Source organism: Lissotriton helveticus, chromosome 8, assembly GCF_964261635.1.
Source record: "Lissotriton helveticus chromosome 8, aLisHel1.1, whole genome shotgun sequence".
Taxonomy (NCBI): Eukaryota; Metazoa; Chordata; class Amphibia; order Caudata; family Salamandridae; genus Lissotriton; species Lissotriton helveticus.
Genome location: NC_136069.1, coordinates 194,091,746 through 194,110,194, shown reverse-complemented (window position 1 = coordinate 194,110,194; position 18,449 = coordinate 194,091,746). Strand labels below are relative to the sequence as shown.

The 18,449-nt window shown below is 47.6% G+C and overlaps 1 protein-coding gene across 1 annotated transcript in view; it reads left to right on the top strand.

Moving 5' to 3' along the window:
• LOC144772511 (carbonyl reductase [NADPH] 1-like) overlaps window positions 1-18,449 on the top strand; it is a 54,465-nt gene that overhangs the window by 16,878 nt on the left and 19,138 nt on the right. Inside the window, exon 3 of the mRNA XM_078656890.1 lies at window positions 8,558-8,665. Within this exon, the coding sequence (XP_078513016.1) occupies window positions 8,558-8,665 (108 nt within the window). The remainder of the gene's footprint in view (window positions 1-8,557; window positions 8,666-18,449) is intronic.

The following is an 18,449-nucleotide window of genomic DNA, read 5'->3' as shown; positions in this document are numbered from 1 at the left end:
CAGGGGCTTAGTGTTCTGCGCATTGTCTCTTGGGTACAGCACCTGCTTGATCGGGATCGACCAGGCCGGGAAGAAGAGGAGACACTTGCGATGCCAAAATCCCAGAGAACAATATTAGGTCGATATTCAAGAGGGAGATCAGCCGATACGAAGCTCACTGGCACCGCTCTTTACCTGGTTTAGGTAGAACAACCAATGCGGCCTCTAGCATGGTGGGTGGGAGTTCCGAGGAGGAGGTTCCAACTGCATTATAGACTCTCGTGAGAATGGGAGCCAGAATATTGCAGAATGTCTTATAAAAAAGTGAAGTGAACCCGTTTGGGCTTGGGGATTTCTGTAATTTCTGCTTAGAGATGGCTGTTATCACCACCTCTATTAGGATTGGGACTGCAAGTGGCTCTGCCGGGTCCAACGTTAGTTTAGTGGTGGTGGCTTCCCAGAGGTAGCCCTCTGATGGGGTCCGGGGGAGATCCTGTGAGTCGTAGAGCCCCGCACAAAATTGGCAAAATATTTTGGTAATCTGTTTGTCTCCGGTGTATTCCTCCCCTGTCAAGCTAATCACAGATGTAACACCAGACATCTGTCTCTGGATTCTCAGTCTGTAAGCTAGCTGTTTCCCCCCTCTGTTACCTCCGGTGTAAAGCGCATGTCTCAATCGCAGCGCCGCGCACTCCGCCCTATCGAGATCCATCCCAGACAACTGAGATCTAGCTGCCCCCAGATTCATGGAGCGTGGTCTGTTGGTGTACACGTTCTAGCTCCTGAACCTGTCTTTTAAGTAATTCTCTCTTGTCCCTGCGTGTCTTATTTTCGGACACGGCTAACGCTATAAATCCTCCCCTTACCACTGCCTTCAAAGTGTCCCATAGAATGGCAATAGGGGTCTCAGGAGTATTGTTTCTATCCAGAAAATCCCACAATGCTTGCAAGACCTGTTGAATCACCTCTGGATGGTGCAGCAGGGTATCTCTAAGGTGCCAGGATCTAGATGGGACGCGAGAAAAGGGGAGAGAAATCTCCACCGTCACCGCCGAGTGATCCGACAGCATGCTGGGGAGTATGTCCGCTTGTTGAATAATGATTACCATGCTCTGAATGCCTAGGACGTAATCGTTTCTTGCATATGTTCTGTGAGAATGAGAGTAAAACGTGTATTCCCTGTCTGGGGGGTGTAGGGTTCTCCATATATCTATCAATCCTATCTCCTTCAGCAATTTTGCCCCCTCCTTCGTGATTGCCCCAGTTTGGCCCTGACGTAGGCCTGATCTGTCTATAGTGTTGTTGAAAGCCAGGTTTAAGTCTCCCCCCTAACCGTAACCTTCGGTCAGTTGACGGAGTACACTCGGACACTGCCTTCTCTAGGAATCGTTCTTGTCCTTTGTTTGGGGAGTAGATCAAACCCATTGTTAAGGTGTGGGGGCCCACTGTATAGGAATGGGCCAATATCCTGCCTCTGATCTCCAACTGTTTGTTGCAAACTTTGCTGGGAAAGGTGGTATATTCTAAAATGGCAACCCCAGCGGACTTAGAGGACCAAGAGGAAAATAGCTGATGAGGGAACGCCCTGGAGCGGAGTCTGTGTGTGTCTCCGGGGAGGAGATGAGTCTTCTGAAGGAGACGGATATGGGCTCCCGAGTGCTCTAGTTAAGAGGATGGCACGTCTCTTAACTGGGTTGTTGAGCCCTTTCACGTTTATGGTGATGATTTTAAGATTAGGTGTCATCAAGGGGATTTGTAAGAGGTTCTAAGTGAGTGCACCATGTGAAGGAGTGAGTCATCTGAGAGATGGAAACCTGTGTGTGGGCTGCCTAGGGGAGGAAGTTGAGTGGCTAGACATACAAGAATCTTATTCCCGGGGAACTCCGAGGTGTGGGAGGGCCCAACAAACTCCAATGAAGTTAACAAACAAAAAGCATAACCGAAATACACATCTGAAATGTCCTGAGTGGTAAGGACTATAAGAGGGGGGTGAAAGAGGTCCTCAATCCTCGTCCGGCCCACTTCCCTTATAGACTGCAGAAGGACAGGAACCGGTGAGGTTAATTGTTTCTTGTGGTCGATTGCTAGCTGGAGCGGGTTGGCTCTCATTACCCTGGACCACTGGCGTCCTCGCAGAGGGAGTCCAGTACTGCATGTCTCTCTTTAGTGATTGTCTCTGGATCAGGGCAGAGGTGGGCCAACGCCTGTCCAGCCGTCTGCGGGCTCCTGGATCTCTGCCTGTTTTGTCGGGAAAATGGGAGTCTTTTGGAGCATCAGCTGGGGTATTCAATAGTTGGTGGGCCTCTCTCAAGGAGTGAATCTGGTGTATCTTCCCATTCAAGCAGAAGATTAATCTAAAGGTGTGTCGCCATGAGGAAGGAATTTCAAGAGAGCGGAAGTGTGTTATGATTGTCCAGAACGCTCTCCTCTTTTGAAGAGTGAAGACTGCCAGGTCCTGGAATAGGAGTGGATGGTGGCCCTGGAACTAAACCAGATGAGTGTCTCTGGCCTTCTTTAGGAAATGCTCTTTTAACTGAAAGTCATGGACACAAGTGAGGATGTCAGCAGGGGGAGCAGGTGTAGGCCTCTTGAGGCCAACACGGTGGGTACAGTCCAGCTTGATCTCCAAATCCGGCAGGCCTTCTAGAATTGCTCTGAAGAGATTTTTGACGTAGGAGGTAATATTGGGGCCCTACGCCCGCTTGGAATCCTCCGAATGCGAATGTTGTTATGCCATGAGCGATTTTCGAGTTCTTCAGCGTGTGCCTGCAAGTCTAGGTGTTGATCTTTGAGACAGATCACCTCCTGCTGAAGTTGTTTAATTTCCTTATCCCTGCTTGTGTTGGGCACCTCCAGGGTGTCCACCCTGTCTCCCAGCAAGTCTATATCCCTTCTCACCTCCCTTGGCTCCTGAGCCAACTCTTTTTTTCTTGGATTGTAAATCGTATCTCAATGAAGGAGCAGGTGAGCGGGGCTTCGGTATCGCCAGAGGCTGTGGACATGTGTTATTCCAGGGGGGGGCTGCAGGGGCCTCAGCCCCAGAGCCTGACGATTTGAGGAGTAAGTCCTTGACCGAGCGGTCTTTCTTCCCCTTGCTGACCGCCATATATGAAGGGAATACGGTGTGCTGTAGCAAAAGGATGCCCGGTTTCTAAACATTTGAGCAAGTCAGTTACGAACAGGGAGGGGTGGGGCCTGCTCTCTTTAGGCCCAGCCCAGGATCGTAACCATCGGGGGGGGGGGTCACCTGCGGTGCTCAAATGAGGTAATAATCTATGAAAATTATACCAATGACGAAGGGGTGGTCGGCCCCTGGTGATGAGCTTTGTCTCTTTCACCTCAGAGCCCCCACCAGTCTAGTGAGCCCTCCTAAAAACGAACCAGGAACCAGGCAGCCCACTCACCAGATGGCTCCCCATGAGGGCGGAAGGTCCCAGCGCTGGACCAGGCTCCTGCGTAGACCCCTGTCTCTCTTGCCTTGGATTCTGGTCGATGTGGGGGGAGCGAAGGCGGGGATCTCGGCACCCCGTGCAGTCTCCAGCGCTCCCTGCGTCCCAGCTAGGTACCCTACCCCCTCACTTCCCCTGGCGTGTGGAAAGTGCCCCCTTGTCTTATGTCTCCCGGGGGTCTCAGGCTCTGCCTCTGCTGCCCTGGAGGGACCGCCTGGCTAAATTGGCACTACCGGCCTGGCTAAGGTAGGATGTGGCTTTCGTGGCTCCCCCTTCGCCTCCGGGGAGTCCACTATTATGTTTTTTGGTCCTTGTGGTGGAGGGGCAGGAGGGGGGAGGCCACCTTACCTTCACCACCCCCTCGGTCCAGTCCTCCGGTCTCGGGGTCCGGCTCGGGTCCTCTGACTGCTTCCGTTGTCCAGTGTCTTTCTAGGCCCCGGCCTCCTCCCGGCCAGTTGATCATGGAGGTGCCCGGGTTTGCTGGTGCATTGTCGCTCATGGTCACCTCGTCTGCCTCCCTCCTGCCAGCCCTCGATCAGCAGCCCTCTGAGGGTCGAGGTCCGAGCCTGAATCCCAGCCTGCCGAAGGTGTGAAGGTGCGCAGAGCACAGCGCCTGCGGAGATCCAATACGCAGCCACTCCGCCCCACACGGGCTAGGCCTTGGCCGCCGCCCACTCAGGCCCTGCCCAGTCGAGATCGCACTCCTGCAGGACAGGATTGGCACCCCTCTCCCAACGGTATCCTCTGCTCGATCACGAGCGCCCAGTTCCTGGACCTCAGGGGGTCCGGTCGGGCCTCAGTACCACCTCCGTTCCGGCAAACGGCTCAGCTGCAGACTCCGGCATGGGCCGGCCGCACCCTGTCACCCTCCACTCTTCTCTGTATACCGGTTGCGGTCTGGTCTGGCTGCTCTACGGTCTCTGTGGGGCCAGTGAGGTCTTTAGCTGGACTCGCCGGTTCAGCTACTCTAGGAAAGGGCGTTGCCTTGCGGGCAAGAAGGCCCGCCCTACTCGTTCACCATCTTGGCCCTGCCCCCTTCGAGCTTTTTTTTTTGTGTGGTGGATCCTTCTAGTGGCTGAAAACGGAATATCCCACACAATAGCCCATCACATTCTATTTGCGTTTTGATACAGCAGGCTGGGTCATAGCGCTTTTTTACATGACGTTTAGCCACGCTGAACAGAAGCCTATTCAGCATGCCTAAAAGACCTAGACCACACCAAAAGTTCTCGAATTGCTGAGACTTATTGGCTTTGCCAATGCTTGTTTTCTTTTACTGTCAACCATGCAGCAAGCAGCCGCATTGCTATCGAACATGGCAAAAAAAATGTGGTCAAACAAATAGATCTCACATACGCAAGCGAGACCTACTGGGTTTGCCAATGCGTTGGAAAAAAATCGCCCTGGCTAAGGCAACACATGCAGCTCTGCTTCTGTTCAAAATGGTATATGTGGGTCGTTCATATAAGCCTTTAAAGTGATTTGAGGAAATATAGTGAGCTGTAGAGCTCAGCTTGCATTGATTAGAATGTTGTTCCAATCTAAAAACATGTACCCGTTTCCAAACTATAACAATTGTATGGCTATTTATAATGCTCCCAGAATGCTCTATAATCTGTGTAAAACATGTAGAAAAACAGATGTAAGAATGCTGATTTTATACCCAAGAAATATTTTCAACTTGAAAATAAAAGCAACCAATGTATCAGACCGTTTTGCCCAATTACTTTGCAAATTTTAAGTACCACATGAAATACTAATTCATTAAGGCATCATTGAATACAATGTATCCGAAACATGGAAATATTACAAAAGACAATCAGTGGAAATCCATTAAGTGTACTATGTAAAGGAAATGAAAACACATTTTGAAGCCATCCTTGAAGTAACAAAACTGGACCCACATGTCAGACCCTGCATGGGTGTAGAATTACAATTTTCAGGAATTCACGAGAGTTAACAGAAGTATGCCTGGAAAACTGGTCCAGTTCGAGGTTTTTAGGCGTACTCCTAATAAACTTGTGTGAATTCTATTTTTGCTGGATCAAACATGCAAGCAGGCACGAATCTGCAACGCAGGTGCAAATTCACTTGTTTACGTTTGTATTTCTTTTTTCACAATGGGAAATATTCTCTCCTTGGAGAAACTTCATTCTCCATGCCCCACCTTCTTGGAAAGTAACTACCCAACCTAGAAAAAGTTTTCCTCCTACCCTTGCCTGGACTAAGTTGCTGTTCTTTTTCACTGTGGGAAGTGGGTTGGGGAGCCCTGAAACAATCAATGTTGACCTGCTTCTAACTATTCCAGGTCCTGTGAGTAGTTTCGCTGAAAAAAATAAATCCTCGTATGATTACGAAACCAACTTTAGCATGTGCAGGCTAAACTTCCATGTGTAGATGAGCCTTTCTATTTGACTCCCACAACACTGCTGAGTTACCTAGTTGTAAAGTTTATAAATGCTCAGCCATTGCTTTCGCTCTTGGTAATGCTCAAAGTTGTCGTAAATAAAAGAACTGTTGATCAGTGAGAGGAGGTGATCTTTCCTGGGCAATCTCCTTGATGCTCAGTTTGCAACCCAGGCACAGGACCAAAGGTTCTTCTGCGATGAGAATACAAGCCTAAACGGAGCCGACTCATAAACCTAACCTCTGCGTATGCAGAACTTGTAAACATTCAAATATTTGACTGAAATAGAGCCCTGGTGTGTTCAGATTCTGCCATTATCAGAAGGGGGCAAAATGTGAACTTTGATGTAGGTTAAACCCTGACAATATGATCCCTGGCATAATTACTGAGGCTACTATCGCAGAAATTATATGAGGTTGATACCATTATTTGTCGCCAAACAGGAAAATTGCTTTTTTTTTTTTTTTTTTTTTTTACAGAACAAGTAAATTTCTGAAGGCTTTTGTCCCTTGGTCATGACGTTCCCCTTCTAAGTACTAAACATTGATGGGCATCCACCGTCTGTCTGTTTTGGCAGTCATTCACCAAACTTTTAAACTTTTTTTGTTTTTCTGAAACCAACTCCAAATTGGGAGTTCGTTTCTGAAAACCAAAACCCGAATGGCCCTGGGCACTCCCAGAGTGTGTGAGGGTAACTATTATTATTATTTGTTTCTGTCCCTCACCGCCAAGTTTGAGCTGGTTGTGACAGACCGAAAAAAGTGACCTTACATCATCTACCCTGAATAGGGCAGTTATTTCCTCAGATGGCCCCAACTCCATCAGAGGAAACTTTCTGTCAACTGAACCAACAGAAGAGGAGCTTCATCGTCAGAAAGCTTAAAGGCTCACCTATCACTAAATGTTGCAGGTGGACCGAGGGTGTTGTTGGCTGGGTACTCTGTTGCATTTGCGATGTGGTGCCCTGTCCGCCAAACTCTAAATCAGGCCCACTGTTACTCCTGTTATACAACTTACATACCCAAAGGCATTTGGGAAATACCAGGTTGACCAAATAGGTCACCTCCTAATTGTGTTAATTTTCTCATTCATTCTGCCCTACTTGCTGGCATGATAATTGGCAGCAATTTTATATATAGTGATTACACGCTGCAATAATGTTGCTTAAAAAACGTCGCTGATGGCCTTTCCTTACCCTAAGTTTAGGGGTCCACTTCTCGCCTTACTATGTCCGGCCCAGGATTCGAGATAGTCTGCACCCTCCACATGAAATACATCTTTTTACTACTGATTTGGTAAAGATGCAAGAAATTTCAATACTGAAAACTCAATACTTAAATATATTGTTAATGTATGAAATGAGCGCATGTTGGAGAGCTGTAGTTACAAGAAAGTAATATTTTCTTTATTAATGGGAACATTTTATGAATGTCAGTGCACTCCTTGTTTTTAAATAAATATTCATATTTTATCAAGACTGCGTGTGCAGACGGGTATCACTTTTTGATCGTAGGTGTAAATGAAAATGTCAAAATTGCATTGTACCTCGTTCGGGGCATTGTCTCCTCACTGAACTACTGTTGTCCCCAGAAGGGACTCCTCTACAATTTTTCAATTCTTGTTAATCAAATTATAATTATCGTTAAGGCTTCTCTTGAGGTCATCAGCGTCTAAGACACTGAGCCAGCGACTTACACGATTCTCTGCCAGTTGTGATAAAAGTACCCCTGATGAAGGGCCATAAATGGTCCGAAATGCATCAGTATTGAGTTATCAACATGTGATGTCACCACATTTGGCGCTACCAAAAGTAATACAGAATTTGCAAAACCATATTGGGGGATTCACAAATTTCTTCAAAGGATAAAATAATTTTGTCGATGTGATTGATGACTTCAGTAGAAGCCTTAACAATAATTGCAAATTGATTAACAAGATTTTCAGTTGCAGTGGAGTCCCTTCTGGGGACAACAGTTGTGCAGTGATGAGATACTGACCCCAACGAGGAACAGTGCATTTTTGACATCTTTATCAATGGGTCAGTTGGTGTACACGTTTATTCTTTAATATTTATCTAGAGTTAAAATGTCATCACACATTGTTTAAAATAGTATTGCTAAAACAGCTATAGATGAGAAGAAGAAAGAACTATATTGGTCAAGTTTAGGATTAACTGAAAAGCTTTCAAATCCAATTAGAAGTTAAGGGGTATTCACGCTCACAATTTTAAGCTCAGTCCTAAAATAAAACTATTTCTTTCTGTTGAGCAATCTCTTCAGTGCATTATCCGTTCCATTGGTATACGATGAAATGGCAAAGTTCATTTCAAGGCGGAATCTCTTGAGTTAATTACCTCCAAGTGAGCCACGTAGTCCACAGCCTGCTCGGCGCAGTGTATTTCTTGCATTGAGATGAAGCAGAATGAAGTACATCCCTGCTGTGCAGAACAGATGCAGCAGACAGTGGCAGTGGAGCAGAGAATGTTTTTGCAGAACCATCTGTGATCAAGAATTACAACAGTTAGTGTTTGTGCATGTGCCTTAAGTCTCAAAGAACTTACATTGTTTATTGTTGATTGTGTAGATTTTGTGGCTGCAACACAGTGTACAGATAAACTCTTTGACTGTTCCCAATAGCAAATGATGTAAATTATTAACTCTGTATAAATACGTCTTTATTTAGAACTCAAACTAATGCTTTTCTCTTCTCAACCGTTCAAAAGCTGCTGATACTGCACCATTTCATGTTCAAGCGGAAGTTACTTTGAAAACCAACTTTTTTGCTACCAGGGATGTCTGCACGGAGTTGTTACCGATCATAAAGCCGCACGGTAAGCTCCAACCTGCTAATACTGTGCGTATAAATGGATGTGTATATGCTGTCAGGGCCGGTCCTAGGACTTGTGGGGCCCTGGGCGAAAGGGAAGATGTGAGGCCCCTCTAATTTGCTTGTGACATCACAAGGTGTTAGGTGTGGTTAGGTCCAGCATACATGCTCCTTACTATATATCATGATCCAAAAGTTCTATGAAAAGATCTCCGGTAAAGCGCCCCCTTGTGGGTGCCCATTGGGCATTGCAGACCTGAAATGGAGCTTGCCCGATGATGAAGCATGACACGCATACAGGTGTGTGAGGGCACTTGATCCTATTGCAGCATATCCCCGCAGGGTACCAGTGTGTCTGGGGTCTGAACCACAATCCAAATGAGACCCGTCCAACTGGTGATTATCTGCATTTGACAGCCTTCTGCAGCTTGAGAGAGGCTTGTGTGAAGTCCTGCTAAAAATGTTGGCTTCCTTCGGCCCTTAGAAGTCGGTGGAATTTGGATGTTTTAAAGTTTGTGTTGTTTCTGCTGAGGTTGTCAGCCTTGATTTCTCTTCGGCTTCCTTCCTCCTTAATTAGGTGTACTTTTTTAGCATTAGGCCGTATCTCTGCCTCTAAATAAATAAATATATAAAATAGTGCATAACTACAACTTATGTCACCAATTAATATTTTCTAGCAATTTGGGCATCTTTTTACTCATTGAAAGCCTTTACTTCCAGGCACATGTCGCCATGTGGATTACTGGGCCTTCTATGATTATCACCCTTTTTGGGGAACAGGAACACATCATTCCCTATCACTGTGGCTAAGCTGGGAATTCCTTATTATAATTACAGTTTGTGAGTCTCCCTCTCTCATACCCTCACCCATCTCACCCTCTGGTGCTGCGTCCCATAAAGTAAGCTGTACCTCATTGGCCAAGAAGGACATAAAAAAACATTACACATAAGCTCAAAACAACACAACCACCTTCCAACCACACACATGTTGTAGCATGGTATCTATGTTGGTAAGTGCTTCAGCGCCTCACACATGGATAGTAAGCACTAAACAAATGCTGCAATACCATAAAATATGTTAATTGGACACATCGAAGTAAGACACTTGAAAAGCTAAAATCCCATTCAAATGAATTAGAAATGCTTCCAAATTGCTGCTGTGGATTACACAGCATTGAATGTTAATCTAAAAGGCTGCTTGGTGGGGTAACGTAATGTCGTTTGTAATCAGTGTGCAACCTGGAGCAGGCTAGCTGACATAAGGTTGGCATGGAAGTTCAGACCTCTCATCTTTCTTGTAGAATTTCAGAAGTGTACCTATTTAATTACTCACTTAACAGGCTGTCCAGCCTACGATTAACGTATCCTTAAACTTGGTAACAGTAATGTAGGCTTTTCGCAACTCTACAAATTACGTTTCTCAAGGATAAACCTTTGAAAAGGAAACCTCCAAATAGCTGCCATCTTGCTAATGTACTAAAACCAAACTCTGAAGATGGGGATTAAGGAATGAGTTAGTGAGCTTCATTCCCATACTATGGCTGCACCTTTACATGCGAGGACAATAGGAACCCCTTGCACAATGTCTATCTTCTTTCTGATCTCTCCGTAAAGTGGATTTGTACTCAGTACGTTCAACAAACATGGCTAAATACTTGCCTAGCCTTTATCATTGTGTGTTGTCGCTAATAATTGGGGCCTAGGATTGGCTAGTAAATCTGTTGACAAACAAAGCCTGGAGAGGAGGCAAGCAAAGACCTCAGTTTGTTCACAGTTGATAGCATAATAGTTTTGTGAGTTGCACCCTGGCTGTATAACTGCAGATCAGTAGTTTGATTCTATGCAAGACACAATCGTTCTTCCAGGATCCATTATCTCAGCGTCATTAAATAATATAATAGTAAATCCTTAGAAAAAGTGGAATGAAACAACTTTATATGTACGTGATGATTCAAATGACAGCTAAAAATACCTTTGCCACACCACCACAATATCCAATGTGTTGTGTGCCTCTTTTCAGGCTAAATATTTTAGGCAAAGGCTCAGAATAACATAACCATTAACAAGCATTGGCAAAGCCAATCGGTCTTGCCTAGAACAAATATTGGCTTTGGAAATGTTGAGTTGCCGTGTTGTACACCAGTGTGGCTGTTTTTCAGCATGGTTAAAAGTTAGTGGCATGGAGTATCCTTGAGTGAAATGATAGGAATAGAGTGTAATTGACTGGATTTTTTAGAGTAGTAGTTGCAGAGTGGAATAGGGGGAGTACAGTGTCATAAGTTGAGTAGAGTTTAGTCGTTCAGTGTCAGAGAGTGTCGTAGAGTGCAGTGTCATCAAGTTCAGAGTCATAGAGTGGAGTGCTTTATATTGGAGTAGGGTGGAATGGGTGGAGTGGGTTGTGTGGACTGAGGTAGTGAGTGGATTGAAGTAGATTGGGGTGGATTGGGTTGAATTGGGATAGAGCGAGTTGGAGCGAGTAGAGTGAGTTGGACTGGGTAGGTGGGGTGGATTGGATTGGAGTGTTATGGATTGAAATGGGGTCAGGTGGATTGGAGTAGGTTCTGTTAGATTGGTTTGGGGTGGGGTGGCTTGGAGTGTGGGGGGCCGGGGTAACTGAGTGGGGTGGTCTGAACTGGGGCGGGGTGGATTGGATTTGGGTAGAGTTGGGTGGATTGGAGTAAAGTGGGGTGGATTGAACTGCAGTGGAGAGGGGTGGACTGAATATGGTAGATTAGACTGAAGTGGGGTGGATTAAAATGGGAAGGGAGGACTGGATTGGGGTGGGGTGGATTGGAGTGGAGAAGATTGAACATGAGTGGGGTGGGGTGGACTAGAGTGGGGTATAATGTAGTGAGGTGGGGTGGAATGGGTTGTGGTGAATTGGATTGGGGTGGGGTGGATTTGAGTGGAGTAGATTGAATTGCAGTGGGGTGGATTTTTATTGAGTTAGGTGGCTTGGATTGAGGTGAATTAGATTGTGGTGGGGTGAGGTGGATCGGATTGAATTGGGGTGGTTTGGATTGGAGTGTGGTGGGTCAGATTGGAGTGGGGTAGATTGGATTTGGGTGGATTGGATTGGATTTGGGTGGATTGGATTGGATTGGATTTGGGTGGATTGGATTGAAGTTGGGTGGATTGGATTGGAGTGGGTTCGATTGGATAGGGGTGAGGTGGATTGGATTGGAGAGGGATGGAACTGAGTGGGGCAGATTGTTTTGGATTGAAGAGGAGCAGACATGAGTGGGGCAGACAGGAGTGGGGCAGATAGTTTTGCATCGGCGCTGATTGGAGTGTGGCAGATTGTTTTGGATTGGAGTGGCGCTGATTGGATTGGAGCACATGGTTTTGGATTGGAGTGGGGCAGATTGTTTTAGGTTGGAGTAGGTCAGATTGTTTTGGATTGGAGTGGGGCAGATTGTTTTGGATTGGAGTGGGGCAGATTGGCGTGCGGAGATTGGAGTGCGGAGATTGGAGTGGGGCAGACTGTTTAGGGTTGGAGCGGGCTAGATTGGAATGCGGAGATTGAAGGGTGGCAGATTGGAGTCCGGAGATTGGAGTGGGGCAGATTGGAGTGCGGTGATTGGAGCGGGGCAGATTGTTTTGGATTGAATTGGGGCAGATTGTTTTGGATTGAAGTGGGGCAGATTGGTGTGTGGGGTGAGAGGATTGGAGTGTGGTGGAGTGGTTTGGAATGGTCTAGGGTGGATTGGTGTGGGGTGATGTGGGATGGATTGGCATGGATTAGAGTGGGTCCGATTGGAGGTGTACTGAACTATTATGTGCTAAAGCATTTTTCAGAAAAAAACACATAAGAAAGAAACCTTGTCAATTTGCAATAATATTTGAGAACAGCGTACACAAGCAAAAACAAAAGAAAACATTAGTGAAAAGTAAGAAAAGAAGATTAGGCAAAATAAAAGAAACTTAACTATAGAAAATAAATATTTGCAACTTTGTTTGTCCTGCTGGGCACGTTTTTACCAGTCTCACGTCTCCTGTTTGCAGGACACTAAAAGTTCAACAGAATAAAATAGTACCTCAATCACATTGGGAGCAGCGAACATGCACTGATTAAGTTGAATCAATCAGTGCCTGGTCCCTGCTCCACAGAGAGTAAAGGAAGTGATGTTAGATCTGCCTTGACCAATTATGAGGCTGTAAAGAAGAGTCAGAACGTTATGTGGGGAGGGTCACCTACCCACCGAAATGTGCGCGCAATATATCATGAAAGTCCCAAGTTTCTTCACGAAGTTCAATTGAATTTCGTTCAAAATGTGTAATTTATTCAAAGTACTTAATTCAGTTCATCGTTCATATAATGCATCATGTGCAGGCATAATCAACATCTTATGGTGCAATGTTGTTCACAGTATTTTCAGAATACCCAATGCATTTCGGGTCAACAAAACAGGACCCTTCGTCATTATTGGAGAGAGAAGTGGCGACACGGCTTGGTGCAGTGCAATACCCCTGACGAAGGGTCCTGTTTTGTTGACCCGAAATGAACTTTGTGAAGAAACTTGGGAGTTTCATGATATATTGCACGCACATTTTGGTGGGTAGGTGCCCCTCCCCACATAACGTTCTGATATTCAAAGGCACGGTGAGACGACGTGCGCCAATTGAGGCGCCAACCAGATTAAATTCACCATTTTGATGAACTTTGGAATATAAAGAGTGCACAGGGATAATACTTGTTTCTTTTCGCTGTAAAGAAGAGTACCACGCAAATCAACATGTGGTACGCAACGGGCAGGTTCCAAGCCCTTTTATGCATACAACAGTGTCTCGCAAGCAAGACACATGCAGTAGCGCATGCTCTTGCAGGCATAACCCTAAAAAGGGTCAGAGTAGCACTAAAAGATTTTCAACAATCACGTGCGCAGCCGCATTTTGCTATCTTCAGAGATCAAAAGGAAGAGCTAAAAAAGAGGGATGTTTAAGGACCTTGCTGCTTTTCTGAGGAACTGATTGGGGACAAGGGCCTACGGATAAAGGGTGCTCTGCCGGGAGTAGCTAATCGGAATGCATTTATTCCTTTGCACATTACACTGAATAGGTTTTTCAATGTCTTTGAACTTATAATATCGATGAAGTTGCTTGTCATTTCTACATCTGAAAAGGCAGACAAGATGTTTTCATGGTTATTAGCTGACAGCGTGACACACTCTTTCACACCGAGAAACCTTGTCCAGCTACAGTACTTCCCTTCTGCCTCCTACCCCACCTTCCCTTCCCTGCCCTGCTAAACAAGATCCAGGTGCAGCACAAACATGGGCTGTCAAAATAGTATCTATGAAGTCCCCTACAAGTAATTAAATGGACCAGAAATTCACTGCCACTCTGACATAAGTGAGGGGCTCAAAGTGTGTCACAAAGCAGTAAATCTGCTTTATTCGCGATAAGAGCGGCCACGGAGCTTCCTGCTGGGGAAATTGGGTGGTAATCCATTTGTACACACTTAGCTGCATTTACTAGACAACCCTCTAGGTTTATCACGGGTGGCCTAGACTGGGAAGCAAACATGCTAGTCTCTCTGAGAAATAAAAATGAATGATCTAACAATAGTGCTGCGAGGCCAAGGACAGGGCCCCCCTGCCCTGGGTCTCCCAGCACAAAATAAAGGCTACAAAGTCCTGCCATGGGGGGGCCACATCTGGACCTTGCAGCCTGGTGGAGAGCTGTGAGGCCCCCCTGCCCTGGACTTCGCAGCAATAGATAATGGCCCAAGTCCCAGTTAAAGGGGCCCCACGCCTAACCTTGCAGCCTGATTCAGTGCTTCGAGGCCCAGGGGATAAGGACCACCTCCTCTGTGCATCAAAGCAGTAGTGAGACACTTTGCTGAGCACTGTCTTACTGTGGCAGTCTGAGCTAGATGCTCCCCCCTCCCCTTATCAACCTCTCCTTACCTGCTAATGTCCGGCTCATTGTGGAAACAAAAGGGTCTTCTGTCGCCTGGAGACGAAATACACAAAGGGCAGACAAGTACTTCACCACAGGTTTTTAACAGCGGTGCTGCCCCGCACTTGTTCCAGGATGCTGAGGTAACTACTGGCGTTGCTGCTTTCACGTCCTCTACCCCTTGTTTACCCTCCCCCCCCCACCTTTCACACCCAGGAATGCCACATGCCCTGAACAGCGAGGTCAAGACACCTCGCTTATAAATACATTAGCAAGGTGATCGGGTTGGGGAGGGGGGCCTCGGGGAGGAGGAGGGCTGCCTGTGAAAGTGTGGTATTTCACACGAACCGGGGGCCCCATGTTATTGTGCCGAGCGCGAGGCCCTGGGCGGCTGCCCACACTGCCCATGCCTAGCGCCGGCCCTGTATGCTGTTCCTTTCACTCATGTTTTGAACAGACATAGGCCAGCAGACTCTGTCAACGCTGACTTACCCTGTGTTTATTTTAGTGACTCTTCGAGAGGTTTTATCCTTGACCATGTTCTCAATTGTATAGGGCTGAGGGCAGCTAGTATCGACAGCGTGCAGACCCTGCAAATGTAAACATTTAGATGCGTCCGAGTCGCTTTGCGTGGATGATTCACGTGTGTGCTTCCCTGCCTTCTTGTACCTTTGCCAATGAAGAGTCTGCTGTGCTTGAAGCGCATGGTCAGCGACTAGCTGCCGCCTCCCCCCCAATCCGGCACCCAACACCCAGGAACGTGGACACGAGACGTGTTTTACTTTTTGGAAGGCGGGCGCTAGTCGCCCGGCCGTATTTATTAAAGTATGAAATTAAAAGGGTTTTAATTGCATAATCAACAATGAATACAAAAATCAGCAGGACATTCAGTTATACAATCGTTATCAACAAGTTTGAGAGCCTGACCTTAACAAAACTCTAATACAAGTTGTTCCTAGCTTAAGCTAAACATCCTACCTTGATTTTTGTACATTTCTGGCCATATGGCAGGGTCACTACCGGTGTCAGGTCCTACAAGCTGCGCCTTCCCCCTAGAAGTGCGCATGCGCAGTGTTACCCCGGGAATTGCCCGGTCTACGCCCCAAACTCCATTTACCCACTAAAGGAGGGCCCTTACTCTGCGCCGGTGGCGTCATGAGTCCACGCGCGCGGGGTGGCTACCAGCCTAAGGAAAGCGTGAACTACTCCTACCCGCGCTCCTTTGCATATTACCTTGCCCCTGGAGTACTGGGAGTGGCCCGCAGGCCCCTCCCCCCGGGCGGGAACCTCCATAGGATGATGCCCGCCCCCTCAGACCTCAAATATGTGCTCACCGATAATGACCTTACCGCATGCCCCATACCTAATAAATACGACGACCTATGGAAAAAATTCTAAAGGACAACTACACTGGCTAATAAATAACAGTATCCACGCATAGCTAAAGGGGAAAAAAGGCCTAACGACACATGGCATAAAATTACAATTCAGTTCACGCATGTTACTCAAAATCACAATATCAACGTATATCTACAAAGGGAAAAAAGGCCTAAAGACACATATCTTCAAATATAGTTCACTTCACATATCATTTTTCTATAAAGGGGAAAAAAGTCCTGACAACAGCTCACAAAATACAACAACAGCCTACCCTCTCCCGCGGTCCATACATATGAAACTTACCATTAAACCGGACATAACGCTGCTTAAACTTTGTACCAAGGGATGGTGGGTGGGAAACAAAGAAGCCCCGAACGCGGGGCACAACGTTCAGCGAGGGAGCGTCCAGGGACAAGGGGGTCTCCTGGGCGCTCCCTACCTCTTATTCCCGAGGGGCCGGGTGGCCCCTCCTAACGCCCGCCCCCCCCGACCCGGAACCAGTCCATTGAATCCGGGTCAGGAGGGGCGCCGGCCAATCGGCGGTGGGCCGCGCCCCCAGGGCACGCCCCCACCGTCGAAGGACCCGAGGGGAGAGGAGGTGAGGCGGTCGCCGCGCCGCCATGCGTGCGGGGGGGCCGAGGGCCCCCCCTTTTCACATGGTCAGCGACTAGCTGCCGCCTCCCCCCCAATCCGGCACCCAACACCCAGGAACGTGGACACGAGACGTGTTTTACTTTTTGGAAGGCGGGCGCTAGTCGCCCGGCCGTATTTATTAAAGTATGAAATTAAAAGGGTTTTAATTGCATAATCAACAATGAATACAAAAATCAGCAGGACATTCAGTTATACAATCGTTATCAACAAGTTTGAGAGCCTGACCTTAACAAAACTCTAATACAAGTTGTTCCTAGCTTAAGCTAAACATCCTACCTTGATTTTTGTACATTTCTGGCCATATGGCAGGGTCACTACCGGTGTCAGGTCCTACAAGCTGCGCCTTCCCCCTAGAAGTGCGCATGCGCAGTGTTACCCCGGGAATTGCCCGGTCTACGCCCCAAACTCCATTTACCCACTAAAGGAGGGCCCTTACTCTGCGCCGGTGGCGTCATGAGTCCACGCGCGCGGGGTGGCTACCAGCCTAAGGAAAGCGTGAACTACTCCTACCCGCGCTCCTTTGCATATTACCTTGCCCCTGGAGTACTGGGAGTGGCCCGCAGGCCCCTCCCCCCGGGCGGGAACCTCCATAGGATGATGCCCGCCCCCTCAGACCTCAAATATGTGCTCACCGATAATGACCTTACCGCCACAGGCCAGTATTGTTAACCGACGATCTGGCCTCCCCCTCTAGCCCCTGCCTAAGGACACATTCCTCCTACCCCAGCCCTCTAGCCAAGCCCAGATATTGTCAGCCCATAGGACATTACCCCCTTCTGTCAGATGAACCCCGTCCTTCAAGTAATACTTTTGACCCCAGATGCACCCATGAGGTATTGACTGTAACACGGGGGTTCGAAACAACCTATCCAACCGTGTGTTGATCCTCTTTACCGAGTGATTCAACGCCCTGACCGAATGACCCCCCCGCCACTGAAGTCGAGGTATTAGTTGTGACCATACTAGTGTGCACCCGGGGCAGGTCCTAGCTATCCAACCCGCTGTTGAGATAATCTCCTCAATCAAGATGCGCCTGCCCAGTGTTGCCAAATCGTTCTCCCCAAGGTGAAGTATCACCACTGACGGTGGAGACCGCTGGCGTGCTAACAGCCCTTGGAAGAATCCCCTAAACTCGTGAAGACACAACCCTCCCCTGCCAAAGAACGTGATATTCAACCCTAGTTGTGCCGCCCTTTCTTTCTTGTCACCTGACAGGAATACACATTCCGCTCGCTTCACATATGAATGACCGACAATCCAGACATTGTTCTTTGTTGTTTCCTGGTCGCCGCTCCGTGCCGATGAATATTGGCGGTGCCCGACGACAAATTCCTCCCCTGCGTAACAGGTCTGAGAAACTGTAAGAGAGCGGAAAGAGACCAAGCGTGAGTGACAAGTAATCATAGCATGTCAAGCCGAACATAACGTTTATAGCAGTCTGATGACCACCTCCCAATTGTCTTCACTCTTTCGACCGGGAGGCCCCCCGCCACCGCCTCAGTTGCTGCCCCAATCCTGAAAGAATGAGATCCAAAATCTCTAGGATCAAGACCTGCTTTTGTAACCCCTATTTCGAACACTCTCCTGAATTGATACCTGGTCAAGGGGCTCCCGTCGGCGTGACAGAGCAACGCCCTGTCTGCAGAACCGACCATCAGTCCCATGAGTGATTCTACGTGCCCCACCGGGCAGCACGGGTTGGCGGGGGCCCGTTGCAGAACTATGGTGTGACCCCTAGCTTCTTGATCGGTCTTTGATTTCTGGATAATCACCCACATGGTGTCACCCTTTATCGTCACCCCAGCCCTCTGCAAGCCACCTAATGTGTCAGACTTGGATCCTGCCACAAGTTC